The sequence below is a fragment of the Macrotis lagotis genome, chromosome 2, assembly GCF_037893015.1.
Source record: "Macrotis lagotis isolate mMagLag1 chromosome 2, bilby.v1.9.chrom.fasta, whole genome shotgun sequence".
In the NCBI taxonomy this organism is placed as follows: domain Eukaryota; kingdom Metazoa; phylum Chordata; class Mammalia; order Peramelemorphia; family Peramelidae; genus Macrotis; species Macrotis lagotis.
Window position 1 is genome coordinate 74,454,185 of NC_133659.1, and position 13,394 is coordinate 74,467,578.

Below are 13,394 nucleotides of genomic sequence, written 5' to 3' on the forward strand. Positions count from 1 at the left end.
TATTAGATAACTATAATGAATTACCTACACTGAATCTTTTTTGTAATTCAACAAAGATTCTTGTTTCCTGAATTTGTTACTCCATTGAAGTCATGATATTTACAAGTAAACAGAATTATTGTTTTTGAGTACTTTGTAGCCTTTTTCTCTCTGAAGTAACTGACTTCTGTTACATCACAAGAGTTATTTTAGAGATGTCACAAACACATGACAGATTTGTGAGGATTATAGTGCTCATTAAAAAGTGCTAAGTTGACTAACTCGCATACTGTTCCCAGCTTAGGTGTCCACGTAGATCACTGTGCAAGCTTATTCTATATTGCCTTACTAGCAGTTCTGAATTTTATCATTGAGGAGACGCCTGAGAGCTATTTGCCTTACTAGCTACTCAGTCATGGTTTCTGTGCAGAGATTGCCAGTTATGATGAACAAATCAGAAAATGTATGTAAAGCGCTTTGTTAACCTTAAAAGCGCTGTATAAATGTCAGTTTTTTTTATGATGATGAGTCTGGTTAAATGGATATATGTCTACTGTGACATACATCAGGACCATCAATTATTTAGATTGTTCTTGGACAGTTGAGAAAAGTAATGCTTTTTAGTAACCTCAGCCAGATTCACACCAGAGGTGAGAAAATCCACATCCTATTTCCAAATTTACAACAACACAGAAGATTTATAATGCAAAAAATCCTAACCAGGAAAAAAAATTTTTTAATCCAGTCATAAGACATGTAAGCAGAATTGTTTTAAAATGGAATGTTTAAAGGAGCTCATTAATAGCCATTATTCTGTTTTTTTTTCTTGTTTGGAAACCGACATAGAGAGAATAATGTAGAGAAATAGTTGGATGTACAAGTAGATTGTTACTTATTTTCTTAAATATTTCTACCAAAGATTTTGAGATTGCTAAATGGTATTTTACTTCTATAGGAGAGCCCTGTGTTTGGTGCCAGTGGACAGGAAGAACTTGCTAAGAGGCTTGCAGAGCTTGAAATCAGCCGGGAGTTTCTGAGTGCATTAGGAGATGACCAGGACTGGTTTGATGAAGACTTTGGCTTGAGTTCCTCCCACCAGGTTCAACAAAATAAGGTAGAAGAACCAATTGTGCCACCAATGGCAGAGTCAAAAAAAATAATACCTCTAAAACCATGTGAGACATTATTGGCTGTTCCACACACTGCAGAAGAGGTAGAAGCACTAGTCTATGCTGCAGCTGAGGAACTTTGGAAATGGAAAGAGATGGGCCATGATCTTCAAAGTATCAGCATTCCCACAAAACTAATAGGCAGTGCTTGTAATGGTCAAGATATAGAAAGCTCCAGTAAAAGAGTCTACAAGCAGGTATGCCTTTTAGGACATAACCTAATTTGGAAAGATCTCATATTAACTAGAGTTTGAATTCTTAACTTTGTGTTTTTTTTCCTCCCTTTTATCAAGGTGGTCTTTGATTTAACAAAAGAGATTTTTGGAGAGATATTTGCTGAAGATCCCAATCTGAATCAGCCTATCTGGATGAAACCGTGTAGGATAAATTCCAGTTACTTCCGAAGAGTAAAAAATCCAAGTGATGTTGATGAAATCAAGGTAGGGAAAAAAATTGTAAAATATCCCTTCCTTGTCAGTAAGCAGTGAAGGGATGTGATTGAAGCATTCCATGCAATTAAGAAAAAAACAGGAAATTTAAAGGGCATAGTAATCAATGTAATATATATATATTATATATATATATATATAATATATATATGTACACACACACACACACACACACACAAACAAACTTTGAAGATTTAGTCATAGCGATTTTCAAACACACTGTAGCCATTCCAATAATGTTAAGGATATAAGTTAAGAAAAGATGCCAGCCTACTTTGATTAATGGAGTTTCCTCATAAATTCATTCCATATATCAGTAAAATCACAGGTCCATTCCATCTCTTATACTATTTATTCTCTTCTAAAGGGATATGCAGCCTTTTTACAGTGGGGAATCTTAATGTGTTTTTGCGTCATGGACTACTTTGGTAGTCTAGTGAAATTCTTATCAGAATAATGTTTTTAAATGTATAAAATAAAGAACGTAGGATTAAAAAAGACAATTAGATTGAAATAAAGTTATCAAAATATTAGACTAAAAAGTTTATAAACCCTGGGTCATAATCCGTGTTTTACAAAATAAATTTTAGAACATCGGGGATTTATCTTTGAAAAATCGTTTTCAACTGTATCAGTTTGTACACACAAATCTTAACCATATTAAGTCCCATGGGAATTCTAATTTTGGGAACAATTAGGCTACTATCTTAGAATCCTCTATCAAGCTTAAGATTTCAGCAATAAAAAGATGCCAGTGAACCAATCCAGACGTTTTTTAAATTGAATGAAATAACATATGTAAAGCATTTTTAAGAACTTAAAGTATGTTGTCTTGCTTTCCTCGGAACCTTGAAATGTGAAGGGGAACTTCTAGTGAGACAACTCTCTCTTCCATTGAAGACAGCATAAAATGACCTGGACACACTGATCAAGTGGCTTGTCCAGTCAAACACTGCTGAGCAGGACTTTGAGAATGACTCTCTATTTTACCATACTGCCCCTGTGAGAGTTGGGATATACTAATAACTCCTTACAGCCTATTAGAGATATCTGACCTATTCATCAGATTTATGGAGTAATATTAGAGATCTGGAAGACCCATAAAATTTTTAAATTTGATTTAAATTCTCTCAACCTGTGAGAGCCACTCTTGCTGAAAATCTGTTATATACTTGGTTAAAGGATCTAGTTTACAATGAAAGATGCAAAAGACAAAGAAGAGTAAGGTTAGGGTTAGGTTAGCACCATTTTTTTAGTCAATAAAAGTATAAACTTTTTTGAAATTTTTCTATATAAACCACAATTACATTATTTCATCTATTCTTCCTTCTCTCAGAATTTCATCACTTATTTTATACTGAATTGACTTTTTTTATTAATATGAAGATAGATTTTTCTTAGGAAAATGACAATTCACTGGTGTTTCTTAATATAGTAGCTGTTATGCCTTTTTTCGTCCAAGACAAAAACTTATTTTTTCTTTTACAACATTATCCCTGTCCCCAGACTTTCTGTGATTTAATTAATCTTTTGCTTCCTTTCAGGAATTCTTTAGTTGGGGGGAGGCTAGGTGGCTCTGTGGATAGAGCACCGGCCCTGGAGTCAGGAGTACCTGAGTTCAAATCTGACCGCAGACACTTAATAATTACCTAGCTGTGTGGCCTTGGGCAAGCCACTTAACCCTGTTTGCCTTGCAAAAACCTAAAAAACAAAAAAAAAGAACTGCTAAAATCAGTATTGTTCATTATTTTTTGTCAGAAATAATGATAATTATCAATATATGCATTCATTAGACTATTTTGTGAAAATAGAAGCTAATTTAATGAAGTATGGCTAATTGCAGTGCTTTATTCAGAATTGATGAGTAAAATCATAAAAGGCTTGTTTTCTGATCTCATATTAGATAGAATGTAGTATCATTTACCTAGTAATTGTGTGCTTAAATTTTAGCCACATCTTTAGCATTACTATAATATTTCTTTTATCTGCTTCTCTTCTTATTTACCCAGAACTTTATAGCTACTGAAGTGCTCAAGCTGTTCAGCCTTAAAAAGGAACCAAACCACAAAACAGATTGGCAGAAAATGATGAAATTTGGACGGAAGAAGAGAGATCGAGTTGATCACATTCTGGTTAGTGACCAAAGCCAAGCAATGTTTTATTTTAATAAATATTGCTCAAATTCTTGAACTTGTGACCTGGGCTAAAAAAATTGGACTTAAGTGATTTTTTTTCCAATTACTTGCAAAGATATAGTTTTCCTCATTCATCCATTTGCAAGTTTATGAAGTTTTTTAAAATATAAATTTTTATTTAGAATTAAAGCAAATACTTCAGTATCACAAACAATATTAAACTTCAAGAAGTATACTGCTAATTTGGAGTGAGCATTTATTTGCACAATCACAACATGCGAACAAATCCAGAAAAGATGATAAAAGTCTGCAATTTTCAACAATTTTTCTACCACCTTCCATTAACCTTCCCCCTTCCCTATGGCAGCAAATAATCTGGTAAAAGTTGTACATGTACAATTACGTTTGACATATTTCCATATTAATTATTTTATGAAAGAGGAATTAGAACTGGGGGGGAACATGAGAAAGAAAGGAAAATCATAAAAGAAATTTTAAAGAGTGAACATAGTATGCTTTGATCTGCATTCAGATTCCATAGTGTTTTTTTGTTGTTTTTTTTTTCTGGATGTGTATGTCATTTTCTATAACAGGTTTCTCATGGTCGTCTGATCACTGATCTGCTCAGAGGAGCTGCATCCATTATGGTTTCTCCATCTCACAATGTTGCCATTAATTTTTACAATGTTCTCCTGGTTCTGCTCACTTCTTTCAACTTCAATTCATGCAAGTCTAAGTGATTAATTTTAACTCAGAATCTTAAATCTTGTATTTATTGTATCTCTAGCTTCTTATTTTGGAGACCACTTTCATTTACACTAATTAAGTTTATACAACTAGACTAATCATTCCAGAGGAGTAGGGAACCACAATGGAGGAAACTTATTCTAACAGTATAAATCATTCTTTAAGAGTGGAGTGAATTGATCCATCTTTGATCCAGAAGCTGGACAAGATGTCAAATCTTCCTGAGGACAGTGATATGTGAATGGAGTATACAAGTTCTTATAAAATTCCATAGAGATCTAAATCCCAGCTCATTTGTTGCTTCGGTGTACTTGATTAATTTCAGTAAAATGTAAGCCCAGCTGATTGTGTTAGATTAATAGCAAGTGCTAAGAAGTGATCACTTTCTAATAGCATAGAGGGAGGAGGTCATGGAATTTTTCTTCTGAATTATGATATTTAATACCTGTAATTTCCTTGAGTAAATCAGTTAATTTGTTTTGGACAAAATTTTACTCATCTTTAAGGTTAGGGGTAAGGATATCAAGTTAACCTTGATAGAGGACATAGTATTTAGCTGTCTTGAAAGATAGGTAGCATTTCAACCAGAGAGAGGTTAAATAATGTGCATGCTACACTCGTGGAATGACATAATCAAAGGCATAAAAGTGAAACATCAGGTGGAAAACAGAAAAGTTTCCAATTTGGCTAGAGAGTACAGAAACAGTGTTATGACCTAAGACTGAAAAGGCAGATCAGAGCCAGTTTGTGGAACTGTGAATCCCCCAGGGTAAAAGTGTGGGACGTGATTATTCCAATCTCACTGGTTTCCAACTAATTGCTAATTGGCTAATAGATATTTTGGGAAGATTAATCTGGTAGTTCTGTGAAAGAAAAATTGAAAGGAGGAAGAAGACTTAAGAGACTTGTTGTAATAACCCAGGATAGATGATAAGGACCTGAACTAGGAGAGAGGCAGTGGCAAGTAGGGAGCAGATGTAAGTGATATTGGGAATGTAAAATCTTGGCAACTGAATAAATGAGAATTGAAGGAGAGGAGGAGGGAGGAAGAAAAAGTGAGACTTTCAGAATAAGTAGCAAGGAAAAAAGTTGTACCTAACTATATTAAAGTTTTTGCACAAATAAAACCAATGCAACCAAGATTAGAAGGAATGTAGAAAGCTGGGAAACAATTTTCACAACTAGTATTTCTGATAAAGGCCTCATTTCTAAAATATATATAGAAAACTAAGTCAAATTTATAAGAATACAAGTCATTCTTCATTTGATAAATGGTTAAATGATATGAACAGGCAGCTTTCAGATGAAGATAACTGCATTTTTCTGCTACCCTCCCTTACCTCTGCCCTTGCCATGACATCGAACAATCTGGTAAAAGTTATACATGTACAATCGTGATAACATTTCCATTTTAATCATGTTGTAAAAGAAAAATTAGAACTAAGGGTGAGGGGCGGCTAGGTGGCGTAGTGGATAAAGCACCAGCCTTGGAGTCAGGAGTACCTGTGTTCAAATCCGGTCTCAGACACTTAATAATTACCTAGCTGTGTGGCCTTAGGCAAGCCACTTAACACCATTTGCCTTGCAAAAAAAACCTAAACAACAACAACAAAGAACTAAGGGTAAAAAAAAAAACTGAGAAAGGACAAAAGAAATTTTAAAAAGTGAACATAGTATTCTTTCATCTGCATTTAGACTCTAATTTTTTTGTTTTGTTTTGCTTTTTGGGATGTGGATTTTCCATTTCATTTTCCATTACAGGTCTCTTAGGGAATGTCTTTGATTACAGGTTGTGTTGAAATATGTTCTATGTGAAGCATATGAAAAAAATGCTCCAAATCATTTTTGATTAGAGAAATGCAAATTAAAATAACTCTGAGGTACCACCTCATATCTATCAGGATAGGCTAAGATGATGAAAAAGGAAAGTGGGAGAGGATATGGAAAAACTAGGACACGAATGCATTGTTGGTGGAATTGTGATCCAACCTTTCTGGAGAGTAATTTGGAACTGTGCTCAAAGATCAGTACAGCTTTGCATTGATCTAGCAGTGCCACTACAAGATCTGTATCCCAGAGAGATCATAAAAAAAGGGAAAGGAATTCACATGTTCCAAAATATTCATAGCAGCTCTTTTTGAGGTGGCAAATAACTGGAAATAGAGGGAGAGACCCATCAACTGGAGAATGGCTGAACAAATTGTGGTATATGAGTGTAATGGAGTTTACTTTTCTGTAAGAAATCATGAGTGGTTAGACTTTAGAGAAGCTTGAAAAGACCTACCTGAACTGATGCTGAGTGAAGTGAGCAGAACCAAGAGAACATTGTACACATTAACAGCAACATTGTGAGATGGATCAGCTATGATGACTGCAGCTCCTCTCAATAGTTATGTCATCAAAGACATCCCTGAGGGACCTGTTATAGAAAGTGACATCCATTTCTTGAAAAACAACAATAACAAAGAACTACAGAGTCTGAATGCAGAGCAAAGCATACTCTGAACATTTTTTTAAAATTTCTTTTCTCATTTTTTCCTTTCTCTCAATTTCTAATTCCTTTTTCATCCTTTTTTCTAATGTGGAAATATGTTAAGCGCATTTGTACATGTACACTTTTACCAGATTGTTTGCAGCCATATGAGAAGAACAGTGGGGTGGTAAGGGAGAGTGGTGGAAAAAATGGGATACTCATAAACTTAAATTTGGATGAATGTTGAAAACTACCTTTGCATGTAACTGGAAAAGAAATAATAATTTTAAAAAGTAGATGGGGAAAAAAAAGAAATCATTAATGAATGAACTTCAGAAAAACCTGGAAAGTCTTTCATGAACTGATGGTAAGTGAAGTGAGCAGAACCAGGAGAACATTATACACATTAACAGCAACATTGTGGGGCGGAGCCAAGATGGCGGCGTGAAAACAGCATTCCCCAAGAACTCCGATTCCCCAAACTCCCAAAATAGCAACATTGTGTGATGATTCAAATATGATGGACTTGGCTCTCCTTAGCAGTACAATAATTAGACAGTTCTAAAGGACTTGTGTTGGAAAGTACTCTCCACATCCAGAGAAAAAACTATAGAGTCTGAATACAGAACACAGCATAACATTTTCCATTTAAAAAATTTTGTTCTTTGCTTTGCTTTTGTTTTTTTTAAAACCCTTTCATGACATTTTGTTCCCTTTTGTTCTGATTCATTTTTCACAACATGACTAATATGGAAATTTTGTTTATACATGTATAACCTGCATTGGATTACTTGCAGTCATGGAAATTGGTGGGGAGAGAAAGGAAAGAGGGAGGAAAATGTGGAACTCAATAATCTTACCAAATCTTACCAAAAAAATGTATGTTAAGAACTATCTGCATATAGTTGGAATGATATCTGCATATAATAAATAAAGAAAGAAAGAATAAATTTAGGAAAAATAAATAATATCTGCATATAGTTGGAATAATAAATAAATTTAAATTTAGCAAAAATAAATAAAATAAAATCTGACTTAAAAGATGACAAGAAAAAAAATAGTACCTAACCAAAATCTGGAGGAAGGTTATTTTGGGTAGGGGGGGTGGGGACAGTGAGTTTAGAGTTTTGTTAATTTTAGAAGTCAATCAAGGTTAAGTGACTTGCCCAGAGTCACACAGCTAGTAAAAGTCTGAGTGTGGATTTGAACTCAGGTACAGTGCTCTATCCACTGCACTACTTAGTTACCTTGAATTTAGTTTTTAACATGTTTGATTTGAAGTAACAATTGGACATACTGTAGAGATATCTAGCAGTAGTTGGAAACATAGATTTAGAGCTTAGAAAGGAATATTGTCCAAAAGTAAAGGTTTGGAAGTCATCTTAATTATTTTAGAGTTAGAAATTGAAAGTATGAGAATAAATGAGATTTCCAAAATAGAGTGTAGGAACAGGAGACGAACCCCAGGACAGAACTTTGTGGAATATATATATTTGAGACAGGAAACCTCCAAGATTGTTCTATATCAGCCACAGGTTCATTCTGTGACCTCAGACAAGACTTTAATTTTTCTAAACCTTATTTTCCTCTTCTATAAAACTTTTGGTTAGCCTTTATATAGAGTAGCCTTTAAAAGTGAAATTTTATCTGGTTCATTCTCTATTTGAGGCAGAATTATGCTTATAGTATCCGTGGTAGCATATATTGGCATGTGTACTGAAATTTAACATATTTCTTTGATGACTATTCCTGTGTTCACTGAAATTCACTTAATATATCCTTGACTGTTGTTTCCCAGTTTTGCTGTAGTTTTGTTTTAATTTAGGTATCTCAAAGAACTATACATCAGAAAAAGTGAGAATTATATGATACTAATTTTAAAAATTCTTCTTAAATCCCAGGTACAAGAGCTCCATGAGGAAGAGGCTCAGTGGGTGAACTATGATGAAGATGAACTCTGCGTAAAGATGCAGCTAGCTGATGGGATCTTTGAGACCTTAATCAGGGATACTATTGATATTTTGAACCAGATCAATGAAAAACGGGAGAATGCTGCTTGTGTGACACCTTCCAAATAAACCAAAAACATTGTGACATTTTGAGTCGTGGGCCTTTCTGCCTCCTGAATATACACTACATCTCCGTTATAGCAGGAATGCTGCTGGCCCTTGTCCCTGGTTTTAAAGACAGCTCACACGGAATCCCAGGAGCAATCTGGTGCAGCCTTTGCCTCTAGATACTGTTCACTAAACATAGTGGTTATTTTCAGTGATCTGGGTTGCACCCCTGCTGCCATCACACAGGCCTGTTTGTAGTCCCCACTTTTCAGTATCTTAACTGGTCTTAGATGAGGGCTGATCTGAAAACACCAGACTTAACTCTTAGGATAGATGAGGATACCTGCTTCCTCAAATTCTAAGTCAAGAGAGAGTTTTAAATAGAAGTGTCCCATCATTTTTGGAGTCTTCCTGGCCTATATCATCTGGCTATAATGAATGAACAGTACAGAACTTAAACAGTGTTAAGCTCTTCACCACTTTTTAATGAACAGCTCTAACAATGTATTTCAGTTTTACACTTTGGAGTTCATTTTCTTCTATCACTGAAACATAGGAGCACAAGTGGATTGTCAGGTTAACAGAAGAAAATGGGTGACCTTGCTTTCTGTTCTCTGTAGAGACAATTTGAAACCCTTGAATTTTTTCCAGTTTTCTACTTTTGGGCATGAGAACAAAGTGCCATTCTTGAAGACTGGGAACAAAAGACTCACCCAGGGTCAACGCTTACCATCCTCATCTCCCCCACCCCCCCATCCCCAGTCCTCCTCATTCTGAACCACCACCAGCTGCTCCTAGAATCACAAATACTCAGGACTGTCTCAGGCATCCAAGGCAGGCAGAAGTGGACTTGGCTCATATGGGCCTTCCCTCCCTTGATCCCCTGTGTTCACTCAAGAAATCAGAGAAACTTTTACTTGAATGATTTAGGAAATGAGTATATGCACCAAAGACCAAAAAAAAGTTTTGCCCATTGCTTGTGTGCTTGTATTGCGCTTGTAGAACTTTACGTAATTTATTTTATGATAAATTATTAAGTTTGAAATGTGTGTCTTCTGCTAGGTTGGTTGCACTGCCACCTTCAACATTGAACCCATTGAACCTGTGAAAGGTGCTTTGTGTGTTAGTTTAAATTTCTATCCTGAAAGCTTCTATGATAAAACTAGAGGTTTGAATAAAACTGTACACAAATGTTGGAAAAGTCACTTGGATTCAATGAAGAGGCTATTAATATAGAAAGAACTTTTACCAAGACAAATTGTAGCGTGCAGGAGTTGAGAAACAATTGAAGACACTGTAATTCTCTTTCCTAACATTGCTCATTACAACTGTTACCTTGTCTAGAAGAATTATATAGCTTCCAGCTGCTAGGGTAGAATAAGTGTGATACTCTGACCTCAGTATCCTGCCTTTTGACTGGTTTATAGTAATCAATACTGTCCCTCTTCATGTTAGGATGTAGATAACCCTAGGCTTGAATTTAGATGCCTTAAATTCAAGGGTTCTGAACTAGAAACATGACATGAGACCTCAACTGATTAAATATTCCCAAATATCTTGGAGTTGATAGACTCCAGAACATGTTAGGAAATCCCCAAAGACAAATATATCTTTAAATGTGCATATACATTCATTTCTGTACCTTTACTCCAAACCTGTTCTTATTCCTTAAATTTTTCACTATGCATACCTCCATTTTGACTTTCTCTGATTCCATATTTCCTTTATTAATAAGTTAATGAAATAATCATTGGAATCTTTGCATTTTGCACAATAACTGGTAAATGATATTTCTAGAATATCAGGAACAGAACTGAAATGTTGCATTTTGAAGTTCTCAGATGTATTTATCAGCCCCTCATCTGAGCTTTTAATGATAAACTATGGCTGTCTAGCTACAATGGGAAAACTAATAAGAAAATAAGGGGGAGGGGTGGTTAGAGTTATTAATATAGTAACTTTTTTAAAATATAGGAATGTGAGGATCAGATGGTTTTTCTTTATGTTTTATGCAGGAGGATTGGAGACAGGCAGGCATTTTAAACCACATTTGTTATAATATTTAAACATTTGACTAGCATAAATTTTTGATGCATTACTGTGGAAATAACAAATAGGAAAAGTTTATCCCAGATTCTCATCTGGTTCTAAAACTAAATCTTAAGAATAAAGTCTGCTATATTCATTCCTAAGTTTTACAAATAAGTATTTTTACTTGGGGGGGGGGGGATCTACATAGCCAATCCATGGAGTAAATAGGTAGAGTAAATATTTTTTAGGCCTATAGAAAAAGATATTGTCAAGAAAATTTAGTACTGATTCTCTACATTTTGATCTTAAAATTCTATACCTGGCTTTGATATCACAATTTTTCTTTACCACCTTGAGAATACAACCTATTTCTAGATTCTTGATGAAAAGTAGGGAAAATAGTGACCTTACTCCTTGAAAGAAGTAATCAGTTGTGTTCCTTTGACAGAATCAAGAATCAACATAGAACCCAGCAAATAACTCATTTCCCTATCCACTAATTGTTTTGGGGTGAATAGGAATGGGAACATTGTTAGGATTTAGAATTGATTGACTAATCATCTCAGGGGTAGATCCTTTTTACAAAACCCTGCCTCTACTGAACATAGACACTTGCCTCCAATATTTGTTCTTTGCCTCTTTTTTTTTTCCCTTTTGTTCTCTCTCACTCTGACCTTGTCTTTCCCCTGAGAATAAGATCATGAAATCATAATTAAATTCTTGAAGACTGGCTCTATCAGAATTCATTGTATAGCAACGTGGCTCCTGAGTCCAAAAATAATTTGTGCTATCTGGGATAATGTTAAACTCCTGAAAACAACACAGGGTTCCAAAGTCCTTTTACAGGACTGAATAATACTGTTTTAGGAAAAAGTAGGGAAAATTTCAAAAGTAAATGTGAATGATGATTTTTGTTTCACAAAAAAAAAATTATTTCTCTAACTACAGATTTAAGACATCTTTTGGAAAAGATTGTGGTTTTCATTAGAATGTTGTAGCTTGTTGAAAAGTTCATACACATTCTTTTCTTGAAAAAAAAAAAGTGGCCTTAGCTCTTTGCAATACTTGAATAAAAGTGTATACCTGCAAAAGAATTTCTGTAGCACAGCAGTAGAGACCATTAACTTTTCTGCAAGGAATTCAAGTCAGACTTGCATCTCCCTTTTACTACCTTAAAAAGACTAGTGAGTAAAGAATTAATTTTAAGTAAAGAAATGATAGAAACTACAATGATGTTTAATGCAAATTGTAGGAATTTAACATGTTTACAAATCATCTTAAACTGGTTGCGCAAGGATTCAAGAGGATTTCTTTGTATTTTTAAAATTCAAGAAAACATTGTAAACTGATATAATAGGGGTACTGTCATTTGAATTAACCCATGTTTAATAGCTTTTCCTTCCATGCTTTGCAAAGCCTCCTTGATATACATTGCAAAGCCTTCTCTTGGGGGGAGGGCCTAGCCTCCTTGTGTGTACTGTATTGTGCAGATATTAAAAAAATAAACCCGTTTACTGTGTATGTGTAAATAGGTCTGATTTTCAGGCCATTTTCAGCCAATCATCACATCCAGTGCAGTTTTGCACAACCGACTTAAGGATGTGGTTTGTAAGTATGAACTGTAAAATAACTGGGATGATTCCCTGTGTATACCTGTGTAAATATCTTTATTAACTGAAATGTACTTTAAAAAGATAAAATCTGTAAATAAACTGATTTATAAATTAACTTCATTAAGGTTGTGCATTTTTCATGCCTAAAAAGGAATGTTCTAAAAAGCTTATCTGTTCTTTATAAAATTCACTAATTTCTGATCTTTTAGTTTGATGTGACTACTGATAACTGTAGCAGTTCAAAAACAAACTGTTGATCAGTTTAAATGAATACTCTTTGACAGCTTATACTATTATATAGCTACAAGTATAGTATTCTTGGGTAGTACAGTGGGCCATTGGAGTGGGCATGATGGTCTGTTGGAATCAGACTTTCTCTACCTTGAATTCTAAAGATATTTTGAGTTCAAAATATCTATAGCATAATTATCCTGCCTTCAGATATACCTAACTTCCAAATTTACCTATTTCTGTTGAGGTACCAGCATCCTTTCAGCTGTCTGGATTTGCAATTCTTCAGCTTCCTCTGACCTCTCATATGTGATTGGTTGCTATGAACTGTCAATTGCACTTCTACACTGCTTCTCATTTCCAGCCCTTCTCTTCATTCACAGGACCACCAACGTAATTGAATAGCCCCTCACTTTTCACCTGCAATAGCCTCAACATTTGTCTCCTCTCTAAAACAACCTCTATACAGCTGCCAAAATAATCTCCCTAAAGCACTAGAAAATATGATAC

The 13,394-nt window shown here is 34.7% G+C and overlaps 1 protein-coding gene across 7 annotated transcripts in view; it reads left to right on the top strand.

Annotated features, from left to right (window-relative positions):
• Positions 1-12,773, top strand: part of CEP350 (centrosomal protein 350) — a 173,347-nt gene extending 160,574 nt beyond the window's left edge. For all 7 annotated transcript variants that reach the window (XM_074222164.1, XM_074222162.1, XM_074222167.1 and 4 more), the window contains 4 exons: positions 935-1,345; positions 1,442-1,588; positions 3,607-3,729; positions 8,854-12,773. In XM_074222164.1, coding sequence (XP_074078265.1) covers positions 935-1,345; positions 1,442-1,588; positions 3,607-3,729; positions 8,854-9,030 — 858 coding nt within the window. In that variant the 3' untranslated portion in view covers positions 9,031-12,773. The remainder of the gene's footprint in view (positions 1-934; positions 1,346-1,441; positions 1,589-3,606; positions 3,730-8,853) is intronic.
• Positions 12,774-13,394: the final 621 nt, after the last annotated feature.